Below are 26407 nucleotides of genomic sequence, written 5' to 3'. Positions count from 1 at the left end.
AGGAGAAGGCACACGAGAATCGTGTCTTTTGGCTTTTCCCGGTTAGGGGTCGCCACAGCGGAACTCCAGTCCGCTAATGATTGGCAGTTGATTTTTACGTACCGGCTTGCCAAACCTGACGCACAACCTTCAACGAAGGTACGCTCATTCATGCATGTCTCCACACAGAAGACACTCTAGCTGAGAATCGAACCGGACAGTGTCTTACTGTGAGGCGACAATGCTACCGCAGCACCACCACCGCAGGTTCACGAGAATAAACAAGTAAAATCAAATGAAATAACAGCAGTGTTTTAACTTCTTACAGAATGATGACGATCTCTTCACTCTGTATCTGAGAAACCAGTGAACTGGGTACCCACCATTTCTGCTGAAGGAAAAATGTCCGTATCCATTAATTTGTTGACCATGGAGTCAAGGAGTGAGGTTGTTTGTGAGATAGGTAGCCTTTTGGCTTTAGCCAGTGTGTTGCAATGGTGCTCTCTAGTTGGGGAATACACTGCATCAGAACACACCATGAGATATAACTGTAGCAGTTTGCAGTGGTGCTCTGTAATTAGGGAATGCACTGCATCAGAACACACCATCAGATACAACTGTACCAGTTTGCAGTGGTGCTCTCCAGCTAGGGAATGGACTGCATCAGAACACATCATAAGAAATAACTGTAGCAGTTTGCAGTGCTGCTCTCTACCTGGGGAATGCACTGCATCAGAACACACCATGAGAAATAACTGTAGCAATATGCAATGGTGCTCTCTACCTGGGGAATGCACTGCATCAGAACACACCATGAGATATAACTGTAGCAGTGTGCAGTGGTGCTCTCTAACTAGGGAATGCAATTCACCAGAACATTCCACTGGATGTAACTGTTGCAGTCTGCAGTGGTGCTTCTCTCTGCAATTCCTGAAGGCTACAGTCCACCTGGGAAATACAATACCAAGTAATGTGACAGATTGTTTTAGATTCTGAAAGCTGGATTAGAAACAGATAGAACTCATATCTTACTCCTCTCCTCACATATACTTCCTCAAAAAAGGGTCTTTACTACATGCATGGCAGTTACCCAAGAACATTCCTTGAACCATTAACTCATATGACAGCATGAATTTTGCTGAATATGCAGGCACCTTTGACAGCCAATAAAAGACATTTCTTACTCAAAAAAAGAATGTCTAGACAAAAACATTTAACTCTTAATTAAATAAACCTGAAAAATATCTGTACTACTTTCATTTGGGCTCACTTCATCTCTGATTACATGTTCATTGTGTCTTCTTTATAATGTTTTATGCTATACTCAAACCATACCCAGTATATCAGACTTACCACCCCAGCATGCACAGAGACAAACTTAACTACCAATTTATTTATTTATGGTTTTGATGATCTGTGATATAACACCACCAAATGAAGTGTTCCAACATCCTACCCCCCACCCACTTTTCACAACTCAGGCAACCCGCACTCTGCATAAAGTATAGTAAACAACGACACAAACAGTATGCGCTGCAAAAAAAAAAAAAAAAACATACCAACTAAAGGCATGTTTATACCATTAGCCACAAAACAGCCTAAACTTCAACATTTAGAAAAATGCACTGCACGCAGGATATATTTGTATGGTCTGCAAGTTAAAACAGCATAGGATGCAAGAAGGCTTCCAGTGCAACACAAAAATCCCTCATCATAACCCTTGCTGTCAGATGGTTGTAAACTCCCTCAAAATATTAAAACTTCACATTGTGATACTATCCCCTTTATCAGTCTCCCTTCCTGATGTCTACCAGGGAGTATTCAATAACATGCCCAAGCACCCATAATACTTCAAAGACAAAATCTCTTAATACCACAGTTCAGGTCTCACAACAGTGTTTCTGAAAACTCAAGTATGCTCACTGTTCATGGGGAAGGGTGTAACACCCACTGTAAATAACAAGGACCCCAACAATCAACTGCTGTAAGAAAGCAGCAACAAGTCAAAGAACAGGTTTCTTCCAAAGTCCCTGCTAATTACATGGTGACAAATGCAGTTTGTAAAAAAAGTACATTCACCACACAAACATACGATTTAAGAATGCAGCTCTCAGTTTACTGTAAAGAGTCCCGATAGCTGCCATTAATACAGTCAAAAGTTCAACTCATAAAAGATTTCCAAACAAAAGGTTAACCAGAAAGTAAACAAACATGTCACTCATCATAAGGAAAAAAAACACCTACAATGCATGTTGAAACATGTTGGATAACAAAGTGCATTTTACTGTGTGCTGTCAATCTAAGTGACATCAGCATTTCAAATATTGTAGCATTACAATGCATTATTGTAGTGAAACTGAATTTAATGCAGTAATGCTGTAACTTCTGTTCAAGATGTGAAACAAATAACTAGACTCACTGACGTTTAACCTGAAGAACAAAACAAAAAAAACTGAACTTCAGATTCCATTTTTTCACTGTACTTATATTTTATTACATTTACATTTGATCCAATGAAGTGAAAGATGCAAAATCATGCCAAGCACTGAGCAAAACAAAAGCTGACTTGCAACAAAAATGCAATATTCTTTGAGGCTATTTTAAATGATGCACTATTTAAAATGTTGACTTGCTGACTTCTTTAAACAAGGTGTGTATCAAGTAAATACAAATCTCTAAACATAAATCCCATTAACCCATTACAGGAGAGTAGCAAAGGACTAAAAGAAATTGTATAACATATAAAAGTGTGTGCCATAGATGTACACACAAAACTTTTCACTAGAGTTCAGAAATAAACAGAATAAAAGTCATGAATGGATGGGTACATATGAAAAAGACATACAAAATACAAAACAACAAATTCTGACAAATGAAAACAGTCTGCTATAGACAAGATCACACAGTTACGATGATTACATTTGCAATTAAGTGCAAACAACTTCTAAGCAGCAGTTGCTCTACTAGTTAAAACAGATAATACAAAATAAAATAAAAAAAAATGAGACTAGAAGACCCATCAAAAGTGTGACTTAGAAGATTTTCTTTGCTTAGATAATGTTATTTGTAAAATCAAGGAAACATACTTTAAAGATCCAAAACATATCACAAATTCCATCATATTACTTCCTTTAAACCAGATGCCAAAAAATTAACTCATGATAGAAACTGCCCATACAGCAACTAACAATGATACCGAATATATTACAGAAACCTGCCAAACACTGTTTTATGTGCTGAATATATACAGCATGACCATTTCCTCACTACAGGAAGATGAAGAAAATGCAATTATTTTATGTAGGATTAAACATTAATTGCATAAACTACCCAAATGTGTTCAAATATTAATTGCTATTTTAAACACAACAGCTTAGAACAAACAGTACGAAAACCAACAACAGAGAAATATCTTAGATGTCATCTTGACAAACCTAGGATTTTTCTGCTCACCACCTATGGTCACATCTTTTATTAACCAGATCATGATGCTACCAACTTTAGCCTAAACTAATTCATAATTAATAACTATGATGTAATACATTATGTTCTTACTAAAACAGTATGGGATGCTGTCCCCAATTACACAGATAAATCACCTCAGGATACTGTCAGTGAGGTATATAATATTAACTCTGCATTACCCTGTACCAGTCAGACAAAAACATACAAGTAAATACAACAAAAACTTTGGACAATCACAACATTAATGGGATGTACAATGGAAAAAAAGAGGCAATTCTTAGCTTTCAAAGTTTACCTTAAGCATAGAAAAAGACAAGGCTTGGTTAAATAAAGTAGTGGAATGCTTTGAATTTTCTTGCAAAATATTCCAGATTTAACTACAAATTCAGCTTGGGTTCAAAGGCTGAAAACAATAAATAATTCTTTAATTCCATTAGAAAATTTCAAAGGGTAAAATTGTGACTGCAACATGTTGCCCCCAAACAACTGAGTGTTCCCCAACTACAGGACCAAGAGAGTGTGCTTGCAAAAAAAAAAAAAAAAAAAAACATGCACACTTCACAAAGAGCAAATAGAGCTTGACAGAAACAAGGACGTACCTTATACTACTACGGATAAGAGGTGACATGGGTAAAATTAAGCTCAGGTTTCATGTGACCAAACATACAAGGGGTTTCCTACACAAAATCCAGAAAACCCTCACTAAACTACTATCAACCAAGTTAACATGTTATCATGTGAACATGTTGCTAACCTTTTCAATGTGTAACCCTTAACTGCAAGTCCTGGAACAGTGAGATAGGAAGTGCAAAACTGGAGTACTGCGTACTAAATCCAACAGTACCTGTCCTTGGAGTTTTCCCCCTTTCGGCAAGGTGCAGAGATCTCAGAGGTAGAATATATGAGTACAGGGGTGTGGAGGGTGCAGGGCTTGTTAGACAGATGTTACTATAAATCGCATGTTATACTCTGCACACCAAAAGGAAGAGATCACGTCCACTCTGGCAGGTTGTTCTTCCCAGTATCTGGTTTCTGAGTCTCCTTACTATTACTAAAGACCTCTTGAATTTCTTCACTATCAGAAACCTGTTCAGTCCACAGAAAGCAACAATTATCTCCAGGAAACTAGGAAGAGCCTTGAACAGAATCCTCTGCCTTATTCACGTTCTGGAAATATTTTTAAGATCACTGCAAAGTATCTAATTTAAGATAAGCTTGCAGAATCTTGGTGTGCTGGAATGGAAGATATCCCAACAAAAGCTGGAAGGATCCTAATACAGTGTTTCATTCTGTGTCAACAAGTTCCCACATCTACAGGTCTGTGATCAATTTGAACCATTTTTTTAAATGGGACAACCTTGTCTCTAAGTCATGTTTAATGGGAAAGGGAGGGAAAAGGGGATATAACAACAGATTAATTACAGCTATAAGAAACCCTACTGGCTCACAGCAGAGGGGCACTAGTCCTTCCTCTGTCATAATGCTTGCCTCAGTCCATGCCATCTTTCCAATGTTCCCTTTCAAAACTGATTTTATCTCAATGTGACTTCCAATAAAAGGATCAATGTTTGGTTAGAAAGCTTCAATTATATTTGGATATTAGTTGATGAAAAAGTCCCTTAAACATCTAGTTTTGCCTTTTTTATCAACCATTTTAACAATGTCAGAGGAGGATCAAACAATAATGCTTTCTCTAAGGACACAATTAACACCTGCTCTGTGACGTACTTCAACGTCTTAACTCCATTATGAGCCAGAAGCAGCTACAGCATCAAAGTGAGTTTGTCACAATGGTTAAGGTTTTCACCTAAAAGGCACAGGGTTTGATTCAGACCTCGGGTTATTGGCTAGGCCTAAAATGGCCATTCAGGGTAGTTACCCTAGTAGTCACCTATGAACCTATAACTACATTAGACAGTAAACCTACATACCTTAAACAAGTCTGAAGCAACATTCAGAATATCCTCACTTCTTCCACTTGTTTGATACTATACTAATTGGTACTGTAGCATATTGGTCTACCATTTAAGTTACCTAATACCCAATGTAGCATAAATATACACCTTTTACCAAATATGTCAAGGATACGGCTCTGTGTTTTGGAGGAGGATGAGGCTTACAAAAGCTCTGGAAGTCTGGCTAGATGGCGGGACATCTACCTGTAGCATATTTCCATGCACTTACACCTTATGACGAACATCCCACAGTCCACAAGACCTGATCTGAAACAGAGAAGCCAGTAAAGTCCTTATGTGACTGTTAATAACAGCCACATTATCACAACAACAGGAAAAAAGGAAAGAACGGTTACGATCTAAGAAGATAAGTTCTACCCAAACTACAAAAAAAAAAAAAAAAGTGGAAAGGTATGGCAACCTTCATGAGTAGGCATCGCAGTGTCATTTGATAAATTACCAGGCAGTCAAAAACAGATGAGGAATATCAATTTCATGGCTTATAATTCATTTTTTAGCTGTAAATGAAAAAATAAATTGAAGAACATGCACCGATTCAGTACTTCAACAAATTAAGAAATTTCAAACAAAATGACATTTACTGACAACTTTTAGCAATAGTTCAGTGTGTCTAAAGATGGGAAGTGCACACTGGCAGGAAGCAAGGTCCCAGTAACTCAGAATTTGAAAGGCCTAGTTACTTGTCACGGAACACTTGGAACAAAAGCCGTAATGAGGGAGAATACCTGGATTCATAACACTGACAAGCGCGTAAAGATCATGATTCACATATGCACAACTGACCAGGCAAATTCCAAAACAAAACCATAACACTAATTCAAATATATGAATTGCAACAACCACCAAGGGTAGAAATGAACACTGCTTTTATGGTCCTCTGCCTACCAGTAAAGAAGTTTTACTTGATCAGACTAGATATTCAATGACTAACCCAGTAATGTCTAAGCCTGTAAATGGTGTAATCCCTGCCAGGAATAAATTACTATATTTATTTGACAGACTTGAAGTTGTGTGAACTGAAAAATGGTCAAACATTCAACAGAAAACAGTTTACTGATTTTTCTAGATTTCAGACAAGAAAAAAAAACTAAACTTCTCTGGTCAAAAGCAAATAAACTTAGGTAATTGAAATGATTATGTCTTCTCTTGGGAAGGCACTGAGAACGGCATTTATTTATTTACTTTTCAATATATTTAAGATTTGTTTACCAGGAAAGTCTGACTGGGACACTGGTCATTTTCAGAGAAGGCCTGGGGAGAAATTCTCCAGATGCATGTCTTTGGAATGTGGGAGAAAACCACAGCACCCAGAGGAAACCCACACAATCACAGAGAGGACATGCATACTTCACACAGAAGGCACCCCAGCCGAAAACTGAACTGGAGCACCTCTTACTGTGATGCGACAATGCTAACTGCTGCACCACTGCGCCACCCAAAATTTAGCAAATTAATGATCTGGAAAGAACACATCTAGAGTGTCGACAGTGCCCATACAGCCACATGTCATAGTTCTACTGTGTGTTCATCTGCACAGATACTGTCAATAGTCAGATTTGAAACAAAACGTCCTTACTTCAACCAGATAAAACGCTTACTTCTGAAGACCAAATCTTATAACACCAGAAATAAATCTAAACTGAAGGAACACTCAGACAATACCAGACAAAGAATACAACAGAACTGCAAACACATAATATTATTTCCAAGTTAAAGGAGAGAACAACACACACTGTTTCTCCACAGACCCTTAATGCATTACTATCAATACAAGATCATGAATGAATAAATAAATGCTTGCAGAAATGGACATACAATTATGCACTGTTTTTTTTTTCCAAAAATTTAACTGCAACAGTTTCAGTCAAGTTTTGAATGTCAGTGACAACATCAAGGTAAGAAGGCATTCAAACAGAGTAAAAAAAAAAGAAACTGCCTTTTTCAAAGACCATGTCTGCTAATTAAAAACTACAGTTGAAGTGCCCAACTGAAATGCATCATTTGAAATGTCTGTTGTCGGGTCTCATTTATGCCCATTCTATTTCAGATGGCATGGTAGCTCAGTGCACTTAAGGTAGCTGCCTCACAGCACTTGGTTCTTGGCTGCTTCATCCAGGTGGACTGCTTGCTGTGCAGTCTGCATGTCCTCCCTAGGGCAAAGTAAGTTTTGCCAGGGTCTCCTGACTCCACTTACATCCCACAGATATGTCGACAGGTGAAATGGTAATTTTCTTAACTGCAGGTTTGTGCATGTACCCTGCAATAGACTGCTGAATGTGCAGGACTGATTCTCTGTCAAATATCTGCCGATGCTGGCATTTGCCCTGGCTTAGCATGAGCTTGATCAGAATAAAGTGACAATGGAACATGAATGAGTGCTTTAACAGCTACGAATCATTCAGCTGATCCTGAGAAAATTCTTGTAAATAAGCGTGCACATAACTGCTGTTTCATTGTAATCTCAACAAATTGCAATCAAAATCGCTTTTAAGGAGTTGTCATATTTGAAACAACAAGAGGAGTTTTAGTTTAGTCATAGAAATATGATGCTAAATGTGTTGACAATAGACTATTTTAACAAAAAGAAAGAGTAAATGTGATGTTCTTATTTCAAACGGCCTCCGATCCCTGCACAAGTCTGAAATGCCATAATCAGTTTTAGCCACTGTAAACTGGATCAATCAAATCTTTCCTGAAACATTCCCTGGAATCAGATATGCACAGCACTGGACTTTAAGGAGGACTCGTTCCAGCTTGTGTCCAGCATAATGAATCCAGGATGCTGAGTGACTTCTAGTTCACAGAATGCCACTATGGAAAAAAATGGGTACTTGCGTATTATCGCAACCACTTTTTCAAGCAGACGTAATTTGTAATCTGTTGGCGAAATGATGTATATGAACCTGAAAAGGGCTGTGGGAAGTGTTTGTCTCACAATGCTTTTGATCTTGGAAGAGGAATCAGGGCACAATTCCTCTTCCTGGGTAGCATCCTTTCGTGACCTACCTTAATGAGAAGTGCTGTAAACATGCCTGCGCGTTTGGAGTCCTGTGAAGAAAGACCTGCTTATTCTTTGACATATTTTGTAAGGCTGGATTATACAGCTTGTAACCTACATTTGTAAGAGCAAAACAGGTAATGCAGAAAAGTGAAGCACTAAAAGTAGGATTGCAGGTAAGAAGAGCGATTTCCTAAATTGAGTACATTCACTGAATCAGTACAAGGAGAAGTTGAACTGGCGTACACCACAATACAATTGTATACATCTTCAAAAATACCGGTAAAGCCTTTAATAACATTGTCATCGCAATGTTAAAAAACTGTAATGTTTAAAACACTGCATCAACCCAGTAGTCACTGTTACATGAGTACAGACCATCCAAAGTTGCATTACGGTGAGTGTCAGGCAGCAGGCACTGGTACATCTGTGTTATAATCAAGTCCCATCAGAAACCTACGGCACCCTGGAATACCAAATCGGATCATTATTCCTCTTCCTGCCTCACACAGGAGGTGGCACAGTAAAAAATAATAGCTTACACACTCCTTTTAAGTTTACCATGCATATTTTCCTCCAAACATAATGAATTATGCCAGGTTGAAAATGTGGTTGCGATAATACGTAAGTACCAAAAAATGTTCTAGAAAGAAAGTTGAGGTAATTCTGAACACTAACAGTAGCTGATAGGTGTAATTTGAAGTCATTAGAGTGTTAACAGCTAAAATAAACAATGACGCTTAAAAGCCATAGTTACATTTCATTGCTTAAACAGTGCTACTTTAAATGCACCACAGTCATACAGTAGTTCAGCTTTATTTTTTTTTTCACTGAACAGTGCTACACCTAATATAAATTTAAATTAATAATACTTTTCAGTCAGTGTTTAGCTCCACGTCTCATTTAGTCTGGGTTTCACTACACCACAGTAAGTTTTGGTGTTTAGGTAAAGAATGCTGCAACTTTCCAATGATGGGTGTTAGGACTGAAATACAAATTATGCAGGAAGCAGAAAATAATTAAGTACTGTAGGGACTGGACACGTCCTTTTCCAGTGCACATCATAACAATCTGGACTGGCTGAAAGCACGTCTTAAAGAGTGCAAGTATTAAAAAAAAAAAAAATCTGAACTGTGTTAAACTGAGGATGTGAGACGAGAAAATTCCAAGAGTTGTTACCTGCAGGAGACTTGAGAAGTCGTACCTAGTATTAGGAGTGCGTTCATATCTAATTTTGGTACTTCCTCTACAGTAGGTGAACAATGTGGTTAGAATCCCAAACTGTATCACAAAGTAAATCAAAATCTAGATAGCTATCAGATACAGCAAAAGAAGCAAGCCAAAATCAGAAGGCACAGCCAAGTGCTCAGGTAGAAAACGTCAAGACTGCAGATCATATTAAAGTGGTTGTAAAGTGAGAAAACATAGCTGGAGTTAGTGTGAGAAAAGCAATGGAGGAACGCTGAAGTCATACAGCATGAGGGGAAGAGAAGTAAAAAAAAAAAAAAATCACCAGAATGAATAAAATTACAACAAATGCCAGCATAAAGTACAGTTTTGTACCTACCATAAATGTAGATGTTCAAGTGCGCAAACAGCTGCAGTCATCACACTTGGGTTATCCTGCCATCAGGCGGGTCCTTGGTCGGCCGAATTCCAAAGTCTAGGTCCGGCGTCAGCTGCCGTCACCCCCTCCCTGACGTCAGGGGTATAAAAGAGGCAGCCAACGCCATTTTCTTCAGTTTTTCTTGCCCCAGATGTCAGGTGCCCCCAGAAAGGAAGGCAAAACATGATGTCATGCAAACATACATAAGTAGATAAAACAAAACAGTAGTTGCAAGCAAATACACCATAAAGGAATACCCCAAATAGGTTGTATGTTAAAGGTGTTTGTCATAAGCCCTGTCCTAAGAGGGGATGGAGGGAGGGTAACCTGGACTGCAGCTGTATGTGCACTCAAACATCTACATTTATGGTAGGTACAAAACTGTACTATGCTCATCGTGCATACAGCTGCAGTCATCACACTTGGGTAGAATCCCAAAGCTAAGTAAGGGTGGCTGGTACTAAGTGGAATTAGGAGGGGCTAGAATGCCCTGTAGGACTGCTGTGGCAAAGCTTGCTCTAGATTTTGAGTATAGTGGAAGGTGGTAGTGCTTGGAGAAAGTGTGCACTGAACTCCAAGTAGTTGCTTCCAAAATGTCCTTGGTAGGGACCCCCCCTGAGGAAAGCTGCTGAGGTAGCTGTAGCCCTGGTGGAGTGGGATCTGATGTATACAGGCACTGATTTTCCATGAAATGAATAACAAAAGCGTATGGAGTGGACTATCCATTTTGAAATAGTCTGTTTGGAAATAGCCTTTCCTTGAGCACCTGTAGCATAGGACACAAAGAGCTGCTCAGATTTTCTGAATGACTTTGTTCTGTCCAAGTAATAACGAAGTTGCCTGTGAATGTCCAAGGAATGCAGTAGCCTCTCTCCTTTGTTCTGCAGATTTGGATAAAAGGTATGTAAATGAATAGACCGATTCAAAGCCACACTGGATACTACCTTTGGCATGAAGGTAGGGTTGGTTCGTAAGGAAACCCTGTCCTGATGGAAAATGATAAATGGTTGCACAGCCATGAGGGCCTGTAGCTCCGAAACTCTGCGTGCTGAGGTAATAGCCAGAAGGAAGGCTGTTTTCCATGACAAGTATTGTAGCTCTGCTGAAGAAGCCGGCTCAAAAGGAGGCAGTGTCAGCTTCTCCAATACGAAGTTGAGGTCCCAGGCTGGAGCTGGTGGTTTCCGTGGGGGTTTTATATTTTTAACCCCTCTGAGGAACTGCCTTAATAGAGGATGTGAGAATAAAGGAGGATCCGTATTGTATTGTGCTGAAATGGCTGAAGCGTGGATTTTGATGGAAGAAAAGGAGAGGCCACTGTTTAACATCTCAGTTAGATACTGTAAAATCTGAGGTATATTTATTACCCAAGGATTCTGACCCTTTGCTTGATTCCAGGAGCAAAATCGTTTCCATTTGGCAGAGTAGGTTTTTCTAGTAGAGGGTCTGCTGGCCTCTGAGATGACATCCTGTACCTCCTTGGAGTGGAGAGTTTGTTGGTAAACTAAGGTATTCTCCATGCAGCTAGATTTAGAGTTCTGAGCTGGCTGTGAAGGGTCTTGTAGTTGTGCTGGGATAACAGAAGAGGAACTTGAGGAAGGATCCATGGTGGTGAGTGTGACAGGCTCTTTAGGAGAGGATATCAGTGCTGTCGTGGCCAGTCTGGAGCAATGAGAATCATTTGTGGCCTCTCTGCTCTGGTTTTTAATAGGACTTTGGCCAGTAGAGATAGAGGCGGGAAGGCATAGACTGTCAATGTTGTCCAATTGAAAGAGAGTGCGTCCACTTTCCAGACCTGTGGATGATAGGTCCTTGAGCAGAATTTTTCCAACTGGTAATTTCTGTGGGTAGTAAATAGATCTATGTCTGGCTGTCCCCATGCCTGAGTTATCTTTAAGAAGACTTGAGGATGCAACTTCCATTCGTGTGGGTCTGTCATATTTCTGCTTAAGTTGTCTGCCAGTGTGTTTTCCTTCCCTGGCAGGAATTGTGCCTCTAGTTGAATTTGTAATTCCAGTGCTGTGTTCCACAGGGTCATGGCTTGCCTGCACATGGGGTATGAATGCACTCCCCCCTGTTTATGTACCACATGACTGTGGTGTTGTCTGTCCTTATTAATAGCTGGCCTGGATGCAGTAGGTCTTTGAAGGTCATAAGAGCATTTTGCACGGCTAGCATCTCCTTTTGGTTGATGTGTAGGTGCATCTCTTTTTGGGACCATTTTCCCTGAATACACTGACCTGCCATGTGTGCTCCCCAGGCGTAGTCTGAGGCATCTGTTGTGATGATTTGAGTTGCTTGTGGTAAACAGAAAGGAAGACCTGTGTTTCTTTGGCATGCTTGAGCCCACCACAAAAATTCCTTCTGAAGGCATGGAATGAGAGGTATAATTGTTTCCGAGATGTGGCTGTGCTGAGACCATATGTTTTTTAGGTACCACTGTAGTTTCCTCATATGCAGCTTTGCAAATGGTATTAGTAGGATGCAAGATGCCATGAACCCCAGAGCCTGCAGGATTTTCCTTGCAGTTAACCTGGTTAAAGTTGCCATTTTGTTGTAGTATTGAGACAGTTGCCCTTGTTTGTCTGGCATGAGGTAGGCCATCTGGGTTGTTGTATTTAAGCTGGCACCCAGGAAAATTATCTGTTGAGAAGGTATTAGTTTTGATTTCTTTTTGTTCACTGTGTACCCAAGGCAGTTTAACAGTTTTATTACAAATGCCAGATGTTGCAATAGAAGGTCCTTTCTGTCTGCTTGGTCAGGCAGTCGTCCAGATATGGGTAGATTTGGATTCCTCATTGTCTGCAAAAGGCAATTACTGATGCCAGGCATTTCGTAAACACTCTGGGCGCAGTAGATAAGCCAAAGGGCAATGCAGAGAATTGGTAATGGGTTGAACCTGCAAGAAATCTGAGGTATCTTCTGCAATCTTGTTTGATAGGGACATACAGGTATGCCTCCTTGAGGTCCAACGTTACCAGCCAAGACTCCTTGCCCAACATGGGAAGAAGCTGCTGTAATGTGAGCATCTTGAATTTTGGTACCTCTAGAAATGCATTTAGAATAGATAGGTCTAAGATGGGTCTCCAATATTTGTCCTTCCTTGGTACCAGAAATAGTCTTGAATAAAAACCTTGACCTTGTTCTTTTGCAGGTACCTCTTGAATTGCTTTCATATTCATGAGAGCGGAAATTTGCCTTTGTGCAATTTTGTGGCAGGTTTGGCATGCCTCTCATTTTTGGAAGGGTGTGAAAGTGGAACCTGTAACCTCTGTCTATAATATCCAGAATCCATTTGTCCTGTGTAACAATGTGCCAGTTTTTTGAAAATAAGGCCAGTTTTCCGCCCAAAGGTGCTGCCATTATATCTTTGCATGGCAGGCATAGGGGAAAGTCATTGCATCTGTTTGCTAAATGACTGTGGCATATCTTCTCCACCTCTGGGGGCTGGTGATTGCCACTGTCTTGCTCTGTAAGATCCTTGAGGTTGTCCTCTACCCCTTGGGCGTCTGTATCTGCCCCTTTGGGGTCTGTCCATGGCTGGAAAGGACCAATTTTTTGAAGGCCAGTTTCTGCTGAAGCGTGGAGGCTGCACCTGCAAGAAATCTTTAACTGTTTGCATAGATTTCGCTTTTTCCTCCATTTTCTTTAGTACCTCCTCAGCATTAGCACCGAACAATACATCTTTTTGTAGTGGTGCATCTAATAACTTTGCTTTGACATGATCTGGTAAGGTTTGCTCTTTGAGCCAAGCATGTCTACGTATGACAGACCCCGTGACAGCAGCTCTGCATGAGGCCTCTAAAGCATCAAAACCACACTGCAAGGTATGTTTCCCCACTTGTTCTGCTCCATGCAACAAATCCTGCAACTTTTTCAAGTTTGGCTGTTCTATTTGTGCCATTTTGCCTTTCAGCTGAGATAGCAAGAACTGTTGGTATTTTAACATATGAAATTGACAGTTTAATGCCCTCATGGTTAAAGTGGCTGATGTATACACTTTTTTCCCCCACCTTTCTAATGCTCTAGAATCTCTTTCTGAAGGGAAAGGGTTTTTAGCAGTAGAGGCCTTAATCCCCTTGGGACCCTGTGAAATTGTTTCTGGGTCAGCAGTATGGCTTTTATAAAGGAACTGGTGAGAATCAGGAACCCGGTAATATCTGTCTGGTTTAACAGGGGCTGGAGGTAAAGAGTCTGGATTAAGACTGGCTTCTGCGTACATATCATCCAAAATATCTAAGACAGGAGGAATAGCCAGGGGCCTATGTTGGGGAAGAAGTAGAAATTCCCTGAGCCTTTTCTTGGAATCTGAGAAATCGTGGCCTTCCCAGTGGAAGTGCTCTCTCAATGTATGCAGGGTTTCCCCAAAAGAGAAGTCCTCGGGGGGGGGGGGGGCGAGAGAATAGACTCCTTAGCATCAGAGTCTTCAAATGGGGAATAAGTGTAATCCTGGTCCTCAGAATGGTCTGAAGTAATAGAAGCCTGGTCTGAGGAAGGGTAGTCTTCCTCCAACCTGGGTCTTTTGTCTGAGGGGGGTTGAGAACCCCTGATGAGAGTAATCAAATCCTCAGCCATTTTAAGCATCTGTTTTTTAGGCATGGGGCCTGGAGAGGGGGTCTGAGGCCCTTGTTTTTTAATTTTCATTGCAGCTTTGGACTTGGTGAATGATTTAATAGAGGAGGCGGTAGGCCTGAAAACGCCTTCAAAAATGGCAGGCCTGGCTGAAATTTCGGTTTCCCCGCCAAGAGTGGCGTCGGTATCTGCAGTGGGAATGGAGACCGAGGATCCTGCGGCCTCGGGTACTGAAGTCGCCGGTAAAAAAGTTTCATCGGTAGTCAGGGGCTGCGTAGGCGCCTCGCTGAGAACCGGTAATCGGCCTAAGCGTGATCTCAGTACTCGGTGCAGGCCTCGGATGTCTATCCTTATCCTTGCGTCTTTTGCCTAAAACTGGCGTCGGTGTATCCGACGACATGATATAATTAAATTTTTTGCCAAAATAATGAAGGGCGAACTCCGCCCGGCGCTTAATAGTGCGCTTGTTAAACCTAGCACAAAAACGGCAGGCCGAGACGTCATGGTCTGGCCCTAAGCAAGATATACAGTAAGAGTGAAAATGCTTATGCGGTATTTGCTTCCCACAAGAAATGCAATTATTAACTTTGTCTGACATCGGTCTGAGGCAAGAAAAATTTCCCCAACAGGGTACTTAGCTTTAAAGAAGACTTCGGCTGAAATACTGTTCGTAAATCACAGGAGCTGGCCGACCGGCACTTGTGAACTGCTTCTGCTTCGGGCACCGCGCGGCAAGAAAGACTGAAGAAAATGGCGTTGGCTGCCTCTTTTATACCCCTGCCACACTGACGTCAGGGAAGAAGCGACGACAACCGACGCCGGACCTAGACTTTGGAATTCGGCCGACCGAGGACCCGCCTGATGGCAGGATAACCCAAGTGTGATGACTGCAGCTGTATGCATGATGAACATCAGATAGGTGGTGCTTTCTGTTTGTCAGAGTTGTGAAGACAAGGGATAAAAAGCCATACTTGGGGCCATGCCAGTCCTAACGGATTTTTTCAAAATAAATATGGAGAAGATTTTCAAAGTTTTGTGAAACTTTTTGTAGGCTTCAGCTGCTACACAGAAAAAGAGCAATTAATAAGATTTATAGATGAAAATAATGCATGCCTTAGGAAATATGTCTATTGCTGCACTAAGTACTTACAAGCAAATCAAAAATGAACTGTGCAAGTCCTGTAACAATCAGAAGCAGAAAATTAGTTCAAGGAAACCAAGGCTAAAACAAGATAGTTATGTGACCTAAGAACAGAATTAAGAACATTTTATGATGGATGGTCAAGAAGTGCACAAGTTACAACCTGGGAACTTCTAGATGACTTCATTACATGGGAACAAAAACTCAGGTCAGTCACCAAGGACATGGGCAGCTCAGTAAACAGGAATGGAATGTGCCACAGTTGCTGAGATAGATGCATTTTTAATGACTAAGCAGGGAGTGTGCCAGGATTGATGAAATGGGCACTAAGCTCTACGCGTCCGGAAGGACATCAGTAGGTTAAAAAGGAACAGCAGAAAAAGGGTCTCTCGGTTAAGCTGTGGAGTAGTAAAAGACACTGTATTATGGTACAGTGAATAGTACGGGCTCCCAAATCGAGAAAAAGCATCCCTCATTTTCCAAGATACAACTTAATACAGATCACACCATAAAGACACTTTATTCAATCTTAAAAAAGTAAGTACTGCTATCACTCAGGTCCGCACCCACATAACATTTAATGGAAGTGAATCAAGCTGGACATCTGTCCTATGTACATGTAGGAAACCAGAAAAAGGGCTAAAACTACAAAATTAAGAATGGCGCTAATCCGCAAGTTTAGTGTCCTTTCTACGGAAGCAGAGTATCTTACTTTTCATCATGATTCTGCTCGTCGTGTAAGAGCAGCTCTACATTCAAACCGATCTTTTCCAGCTCCAGATTCATCTTCTCCCTATCGCAGCACATCTGCTGGATCTTCAACTTCTCAAGGACCAGCTCCTGAAATACATCATGGGCAAATTATAAGTGTAAGGAGTCCTGAAAACAGACAGCTATACAGAAAATTTACATACATATTGAATATGAAAGACTTCCTCAGAATCCATATATATTAAGGAAGTCACAGAACACTTCTGTAAATGCCACCACAACTTTACTTATTTTGGTAAAACATTCAACATACTTTCTGAGTCGAATTAGAAATATAATAAATTCTACAACCAAAATATGACACGGACACGATTGATGGCAAAAACATCCTGCAGAGGGGTGAACCTCATAATAAACTGCAATGGCATTCAATTACAACTGTTCTTGAAAACCATGTTAGTCACAAGAAAAATGACATCAACATATCCAGACATGAGAACATACATACAGACTATTACACTGACAAAGGAGCAGAAAATATTTTGAGAACTAAGCCATCAAAGGAACAAGCAAAGCAGATTTTGCCTAGAAGAATGACTGCAAATAAAGGTACAGAAAATAGACGAGAAGAAATTGGAATTTACTGGAGAAAAATAGCAAAGGAGCCAAGGTACTGGGAGGAAATAACTAGGGAGAGAAAATTCACAGAGTGGGATGAGGTCAAGCAGAATTTCGACTGCTGGTTGGAAACCGCTTTCTTTACCGGGGACTGACAACAGAGTACAGTGCAGGTAAACATAAAGGAACTGGGGAGTGTTAAATGAAATTTACAGCGGAGTCTAGAACAGAAGCTGTGGTTAAAAAAGGGATAATTAGTAAGGCATGTAAAATAATGCATAACAACTAAGAACCTACCAGGGGAGATTAGAAAAAAATTGTGAATGGGAAAGTGATATACAAATAAGCAATTGGACGACATTTGTTTGGCTCCAAATAAACAGAACCTAGAAGCTTTAAGATTTTTGCATAGAAGCGTTTGTACAGGTATTTGTATACCCCAAACAGAATTTAGGGAAATTTTCTACAGGTAGATAGCAACTGTTTGAACCCGCGGTAGTGGTGCTGCGGTAGCGTTATCGCCTCACAGTAAGACATTGTCCTGTTTGATTCTCAGAGAGTCTTCTGTGTGGAGACATGCGTGACTGGGAGTACCTTCATTGAAGGTTGTGCGTCAGGGCCGGCAACTCAGCACGTAAAAATCTACTGCCAATCATTAGCGGACCAGAGTTCCGCTGTGGCGACCCCTAACTGGGATAAGCCAAAAGACATAAGATAGCAACTGTTTGCAGTGTAATGGGAAAGAAGGGGACTTGGGAAGATATTTTGGGATACTTTTAATTTTCTTATGAACTGGCTCTGAATTTTATATCATTGTTATATAAACTGTATCTAGTCTAAACCAATGTTTTCACATTAGGTCTAGTTTGGTATAAATATTTAAACTGTAGATGTTTTTTGTATTATTTTTGAAGATTGCCAACTTACTGTTCTTAAAATGTTTTTGTAGTACTTTGGACATTTTCTCCCCAGCCCTCTGCTGAAAATGAGTGCCTACCCAGTCATCAACTTATTAATAAAGTTAGTACTTCATGTACCTTTAGTTGATTTACTTATGTGTTGTATGCAAAATGTAACAAATATTGTAATTGCCTACTGGCCCAGGTCATGGTTGAAAAGGGCTTGTGGAGCAGCTCACCAACCCAGTTAACAAAAATAATGAATAATTGATTGCATACACATGTTTACACAGATTTATGTGACCAAAATGCACAAACATCAAAAGATAAAATACCAATGACAGCATTTTGAGCCAGCACGTAAAACTCTACTGCCAAATATTAGCGGACCGGAGTTCCGCTGTGGCGACCCCTAACCGGGAAAAGCCGAAAGACACAAACAAACACACTTATCAAAAACCCAATATACTGAAAAACAGAGACTCAAAGGAAAACAGTTTAGTTTTAAGATCTTATTAAAAAAATCAACACATTCTGTCTTAACAAAACCCTTTCTGTAACACATTCAAAAACACACCAGATGTATCACAACACATGCACAACAGTAAAGCTACACTCCTAACGTCTAATGCTGAAACTTTTAGGAAATCCCAAACTTTCACCATTAACATCAGAAACCCACACACAACCCCCACAATGCATCTCACTCTGACAACTGCAGTACTGAGTAAATACAACAATCACTAACGGGCACATTCAACATGATTTCCAGGCACAGAAAATGGGAAAGGCAGTAAAGGGCTCTTTGACAAGTTGGTGCCCCAGGTACAAAAACTATATATGTTTAAAAATATTGTAAGTAATTATCCCTCTGCAGTGGCATGGATGCTAAGAGATTCAGACCAACTGCAGACAGGGTGAATTAGTAACCTAAACAGACTCAAAGTAACTCGGCAATCTTTGGAAATATGTAGACAACAATGCAAGAGAGATTTAAAGATGACCACAGCAAAGGAAATGCAGATTATGCTCCCAGAGGTAACAACAGAATCCAGGAGGTACATATTCATTGGTTAGCAGTGTATGTACACATTTTTTTACACATCAGCCCATTCAGAAAATATTTTCACAACTATACTTACTCATTGTTGGAAATGTGGTACACAAGAACCATGTCTTCTGCAGCTGCCCAAGACTATTGCTGCTTACAACACAACTGTGTGAAAAATGGGAGGGTTAATCTGAATTTATCACCTGACTTATTCTTATTGGGAATTGGAGACTTCACTAGAGTTAATAGAAAATATTTTAGCAATGCTTAGTCTTCATGATTCTGTTAGCCAAAAAATGCACAACAAAACTATGGAAAGGACAGTCGATTCCCTCAACGAGAGATCAGATAGGATTTCTGGAGGAGGTTATGTGTATAGACAAGTGGCAATGTTTACGAGTTTGGTAATAACTGGGAATTTAATCTATTAACTAAGTGGATACATCAATGCTGACAAAAGTTAAATACAGTATGAACACTACTTGGATACACCAGCACACAAAGATAACAACAAACACATACAGCATGCACCTCAAAATAAACAGAATGAAGAATAGGCCTATAGGCTAATGGCAGAAGATGAGACCATTGTCTCATTTACATCTTTGTGTTGTAATTAGTTCTGCTGTAAATGTGGACTTACTATGACAATGGAATATTAGTGTTATATATTTAATAACCAGATGTTAAAAAAACAGAGAGAGAGAGAGAGAGAGACCTTTGATGAATTACATGAGACCTCTACACACATACATACATATACTGCCACATCTTAAATACGTGTGCTAACAAGTGTGTTTAGTTCCTTTTTGTTTAGCAGCTTTTGATTTTTCTGGAAAAAGCATCATCATCATTAATTCATTATAAGCTAGCATGCACTTCTGTCACACTTTTTTTTTAACTTCTTACTAGGCAACGTCTGTATGAAGGAAAACATGCAAAAGTGTGTTTTGTTTTGGCATGGACTCATACAAAACCATTTTGCATTGATCTGTTCCCTGTTTATTGTGTCAAAACATCACTTTGTTCAGTGTAAAAATAAAAATAAAACAAAAGAACACTGACATGTGAACCACGGAACTACGCACCACATGCTTATTTCAAGATCTAGCATCTTCGTTCCATATGAAAATTAAGTTGGCTTTTATTTTTCTGTTTGCATTATTCAAAGGGAGCCAAGCAGAAGACAAACAGAAACCTGAAATTTTATTTCAATATCATGGGCATTCTGGCAGGAGTTGCATGAGCTATGTTATATTCAATTAGCAATGACTGCATAAACAACTATATGTGACGTATAATGTTTGCAACTGAAAATCTATCAGTATGGTTTATTTTAATTTATATAAATGTACAACTGCATATGCCATAAGTGATAATTCACTAAAGATAGTTCTTGTTTAAAAAAATATATATATCATGGGCATTCTGCCCGCCTCTGGAAGCAAGAAATTACATGAAGTGTGCTTTTCTACCAGGCCAAGAGAGAAAGCCCCCCCACCCCACATATATGCAACAACCGTGCCTCCTCAGGATAGAAGAAATAGGAGAATAATCCATGCCAGCAGACACCACAAAACTATTTTATTTAAAACAGTTAAGCACTTTTGTTCCTACTCATTTTCAGAACTTTCTCAGAACTAATTAAAACATCAAAAAAAAAAACAATTTAAATAACAGACAGCAACACATGACTAAAACCATCCAATGACAAAACATTCCATAAAAACTGAATTAACGAATGTTAAAATGTCTTAATTTTAAAATAGAATTTAGAGAACATGATCCATTTAAACCTGGATAACTTGTGGCATTTAATTTTAAATGCCACATTAACTCAAGGGCTTCCAAATGTTCATCAATGATCCATCCCTGGGGGGGTCCTGTTCAATTTGTTCTATAACACGAAAACCAAAACTGTGTGTGCCAAAATCCACCAAATGTTTATATAAAGCAACTGCAGTTTTTTGTTTTCTTTTTAACATCCAACAAATGTTCATATACTCTATGCTTAAAGACTCTAGAGGTCTTACCTATACAATACTTGGGGCATGCCAAACACTGAGATAAATAAATAACATTTCAATAATTACAATTAAAAATGGAATGATGAAGTGTATTTTTTGTTCCCAATGTTGTTATATTATATGTACTGATAGTTTTAATATCAGAGGGAGAAACTATAAGGTTAAGGGACATTTTAATTGTAATTCTCGAAATGTAGTTTATCTCAGTGTTTTGCATGCCCTGCGCATTATACAGGTAAGAAAAAGAAGGTCTCCTGCAGTTATTAACTCTTGAAATTTCCTCTTCTCATGCCCTTCAACATATACATAAGCTTTCACCATCAGTAAAATTATGCAGCATCCATCTGCTTCTCCAGCACTAAATAACAATCTATACAATGATGTTCCCAGTTAGTTGTTATGATGCAATGACCAAAAGACTCCTGCCTGTCCACAAATCTATCAAATCTGTTGGGTACTGTCTGTACTCGTAAAATGCTGCTAAGGCCTAGAACTCCTTACCTGTTATCTATCAAGTCAATAACTTCCCTCTAATCCTTCAAAACTATTCTGAAAGACTTCCTTGCCAAAATCTGTCTTTGTTCTTGCTCAACACCAAGACAAACTATCTCCCTAAATATAAGAAAGTACCTATTCATACCTTATACCTTCTTACTCCCCCTTCTCAGGTACCTATTCACACCTGACTCCTCTGTACCCTCCCTTCTCAGGTACCTATTCACACCTGATGCCTCCTTACCCTCCCTTCTCAGGTACTTATTCATACCTTACACCCCTGTACCTTCTCTTCTCAGGTACCTATTCATATCTTACACCTCCGTACCCTCCCCTCTCAGGTACCTATTCATACCTTATACCTCTGTACCCTCCCTTCTTCACTCACTTCCTAAAGTACAGTTTTGTACCTACCATAAATGTAGATGTCCGAGAGGTATGCATCTGCAGTCCTAACAAATGGGTTGTCCTGGCCTCAGGCAGCCCTTCGGTCGGCCGGATTCCAAAGTCTGGGTCTGGCCTCGGCTGATGTCGCACTTCACCCGACATCATAGCTGCAGTTCAGCGGGTATAAAGGCATCAGCCGACGCCATTTTCCTCAGTGTTTCTTGTCCCAGATGCCAGGAGCCCTCTAGGAAGGCTAAATTTGGATAAATGCAAATGTTTCCAAACAATAGAGAGCAAATAGAAATAAACAAGTATATACATATATACAAACAAATACACCATAATAGATTCCCCCAGCTAGCTACAAGATGGGCAAATACCCTAGGAGTACCACAGAGGGAAGGAGGGTGGGTAATCCTGACTGCAGATGCATACCTCTCGGACATCTACATTTATGGTAGGTACAAAACTGTACTATGTCCTTCAAGGATGCATCTGCAGTCCTAACAAATGGGTAGAATACCATAGCTAAACTGGGGGAGGAGGTAATAATTAGATTATGGTGTAGTTAAGATCCCTTGCAAAACAGCAGTGGCAAAATCTGCTCGGGATCTGGAGTATAAGGGTAGATTATAATGCTTGGCAAATGTATGCACGGAGCTCCAAGTAGCAGCCTCTAAAATGTCTTTGGTAGCCACTCCTCGTAAAAAAGCTGTAGTAGTGGCTGTAGCCCTTGTGGAGTGAGGTCTGATGGTTTCTGGAGTTGTCTTTCCATGGTAAGAGTAACAAAATCTAATGCAATTTCCTATCCACTTTGAGATTGTCTGTTTTGAAATTGCTTTTCCTTCCATTCCTGTTGCATATGCTACCAGTAGCTGGTCAGTTTTTCTATTGCTCTTGGTTCTGTCCAGGTAGTAGCGCATTGCCTATGTACATCCAAGGTATGTAATAATCTTTCTCCCTGTTCTGTGGGTTGGGGAAGAATGTAGGTAGGTGGATAGCTTGGTTTAGAGATACCCTGGAGACCACCTTTGGCATAAAAGTAGGATTAGTTCTCATGGACACTCTATCTTGATGGAAGATAAGGAAGGGCTGTACTGCCATTAATGCCTGTAATTCAGAAACCCTTCTTGCTGAAGTGATTGCAAGCAGGAAAGCAGTTTTCCATGATAAGTACTGTAATTCTGCTGTTGCTGCTGGTTCAAAAGGAGGAGTGTCAACTTTTCCAGCACAAAGTTCAAGTCCCATGCGGCAATGGTGGCTTCCTTGGTGGCTTTACATTTTTAATTCCTCTCAGAAACTGCCTGAGTAGAGGATGAGAGAAGACTGGAGGGTCCATGTTGTATTCTGCTGAAATAGCTGATGCATGAATCTTAATGGAAGAATAGGACAGGCCATTGTGGAAAAGTTCTGCCAAGTATTCCAGGATGTTGGCTATGTTTACCAGTGACACATTTTCTCCTTTAGCTGCACTCCAAATGAGATATCTTTTCCATTTTGCTGAATAAGTTTTCCTTGTTGAGGGTCTGCGAGCCTCCAAGATAATGTCTTTAACCCTTTGAGATAAATCTGGGTTATTTTGTCTTATGCAATGTTCCAGGCAGCTAGCTGCAACGTTTTCAAGTTTGGATGCAGGGTGTTGTAGTTGTTCTGTGTTAGCAGTAAGGGAACTAGGGGCAGAGGCCATATTTGTTCCCGAGACATGCTCCTCAGTAATGGGTACCAATGTTGCCTTGGCCAGTCTGGAGCTATCAGGATGATCCTTGGACGGTCTTCTTTGATCTTCAATAGCACCTTGTGCATCAAAGGAAGAGGTGGGAATGCATATGCTGTCAGGTTTTCCCAACTGAAAGATAGGGAGTCCACCTTCCAAGCCAGAGGGTGGTATGTCCGGTGGTTGTGTGGGGATGCGAATAAGTCTATTTCTGGTAGTCCCCATTTCCTTGTAATGGATTTGAAGATGTCTGGATGCAGCATCCATTTGTGGGCATCCGTGGTAGTTCTGCTTAGGATGTCTGCTAGTATATTTTCTTTTCCTGGTACAAATATTGCCTGGAGCTGAATGTTGAAGCTCAGTGCCACATTCCAGAGGTCCATTGCCATCCGGCATAGAGGGTATGAATGTGTGCCTCCCTGTTTGTTGATGTACCACATAACTGTGGTGTTGTCCGTCCTTATCAGCAATTGACCCTGTTGAAGAAACGGTCTGAATGTCTGAATTGCCAGTTTTACTGCCAGCATCTCCTTTTGATTTATGTGTAGGTTCAGCTGGTCTTGAGTCCAGAAGCCTTGTATGCACTTGTCCAGCATGTGTGCCCCCCAACCGAGGTCTGAGGCATCCGTGGTGATAGCCTGGCTTGGCTGAGGGCTGTGGAAGGGCAGTCCTTTGTTCAACTGACAGGCCTGAGCCCACCATTGGAATTCTTGCTTCAGACATGGAATTATTGGAATTTGGGTTTCTAGGCTGTGCTTGTGCTGAGACCATAAATTCCTTAGGTACCATTGTAACTTTCTCATATGTAGTCTGGCATGTGGAATCAATATTATGCAGGATGCCATGTAACCCAGGGCTTGCAGGACTTTCCTTGCTGTTAGCTGGTTCTGCTTTGTTAATGCCATGAAATAGAGAGGAAGGTGCTTCTGTTTTTCTGCTGTGAGGGATGCCATTTGATTTGATGTGTCCAGTTCTGCACCCAAGAAAGTTATCCTCTGGGATGGTATCAGCCTTGACTTTTTTATACTGACTGTGTATCCCAGGGCTTGTAGCAGATGAATGACCTTTTTCAAATCTTTTGCTAATTTGTTTTTGTTGTCCGCTTATAACAGGCAGTCGTCCAGGTAAGGGTAAATTTGAATTCCCTGAATCCTGCAATGAGCAATTACTGATGCCAGGCATTTCGTGAATACTCTGGGCGCAGTAGATAAGCCAAAGGGCAATGCTGAGAATTGATAATGCTCTGATCCTGCAAGAAATCTGAGGTATCTTCTGCAATTTGGTCGTATGGGGACGTGCAGGTATGCCTCCTTGAGATCTAGAGTTACCAGCCAAGACTCCTTGCCCAGCATGGGAAGAAGCTGCTGTAGGGTCAGCATCTTGAATTTTGGAACAATATGTGTTCAGAGCGGACAGGTCGAGAATAGGTCTCCATTGGTTTTCTTTTCTTGGCACCAGGAAAAGTCTGGAGTAAAATCCTTGCCCTTGTTCCATAGACGGTACCTTTTCTATAGCTCTCATCCTTATTAAGTTGTCTATTTGTTCTAGAGCTTTTGTCTTTTGATTTGGAGGTAGGTTTGGCATTCCTCTCTTCCTTGGTAGAGTATGGAAGTGAAACCTGTAACCTTTGTCTATTGTCTGTAAAATCCATTTGTCTCCTGTGATGTAATGCCAGTTTACTGAAAATAAGGCTAGCTTTCCGCCTAAGGGTGCATCTAGTTGTTCCCTGGTAGGCGGTCTCAGAGCCAAGTCACTGTGATTGTCCTGTGGAAGTGGTAGTGGCTGGATCTGTGGCAGTACTTCGCTGGTTGTTAGGCTGCCACTGGCGTCCCCTGTAGGCACCTCTGGATTGACCCCTGCCTCTTGGGCCTATTCCTGCCTCTCTGTGCTCTGGTGGTGTCTGGAAAGGACCAATTCTTGGAAGGCCAGTTCCTACTAAACCTTGGAGGCTGGACCTGTAAGAAATCCTTGACTGTCGGGACAGATTTTGCTTTCTCTTCCACCTTCTTCAGCACCTGCTGTGCAGGTGAGCCAAACAAATTATGCTTATCCATGGGAGCATCTAGGAGCTTTGATTTTACATGGTCTGGTAAGGACTGCTCTTTTAACCATGCATGCCTTCTGATCACTGTACCAGTCAAAGCTGATCTAAAGGAAGCCTCCAGTGCATCATAGCCGCATTTTAAGGAATGATTACTGACCTGCTGTATGTTATGTACCATTTCCTGAAGAGACTTTTTGTCTAATGGTTCAGGCGAGGACAGTTTTTTAGTTAACTGGTCTAACATAAATTCCTGATACTGAATCATGTGGAATTGACAGTTTAAGGCCCTAGCCAAAAGAGTAGCAGAAGTATAAACTTTTTTACCCCACCTCTTTAAGGCCCTAGATTCCCTTTCAGAGGGAAGGGGTTTTTTGGCAGAGGTAGCTGCTACAGCCTTGGGTCCCTGTGAAATAGTTTCAGGATCTGCAAAAGGAGCCTTATACAAATGATAATGTGTGTCCGGAACCCTGTAGTACCTGTCGGGCTTAGCAGGGGCCGGAGGAAGTGAATCAGGGGCAGTACAAGCATCATTAAATGCATCATCCACAACAGTAAGTACTGGAGGAATGGCTAAAGGCCTATGCTGTGGCAAATGCAAAAAGGTCCTAAGCCTTTTCCTAGAGTCTGAAAAATCCTGGCCCTGCCATTGAAATTGTTCCCTCATAGCATGCAAGGTTTCCCCAAAGAAAATTCCTCAGGCGGAGAGGCAGAAGGAATGGAGTCTTCT

At 40.6% G+C, this 26407-nt stretch overlaps 1 protein-coding gene across 2 annotated transcripts in view; it reads right to left on the bottom strand.

Moving 5' to 3' along the window:
- The window catches only part of CCDC88C (coiled-coil domain containing 88C), a 1480266-nt gene that overhangs the window by 291319 nt on the left and 1162540 nt on the right, over window positions 1–26407 (bottom strand). For both annotated transcript variants that reach the window (XM_044074710.1, XM_044074709.1), the window contains exon 16: window positions 16447–16574. In XM_044074710.1, the coding sequence (XP_043930645.1) occupies window positions 16447–16574 (128 nt within the window). The remainder of the gene's footprint in view (window positions 1–16446; window positions 16575–26407) is intronic.

The sequence above is a fragment of the Protopterus annectens genome, chromosome 6.part0 (genome assembly GCF_019279795.1).
Source record: "Protopterus annectens isolate FY-2018-M chromosome 6.part0, PAN1.0, whole genome shotgun sequence".
Lineage (NCBI taxonomy): Eukaryota > Metazoa > Chordata > Ceratodontiformes > Protopteridae > Protopterus > Protopterus annectens.
The sequence above is the reverse complement of the archived record's forward strand: the minus strand, read 5'-3'. Positions and strand labels throughout refer to the sequence as shown.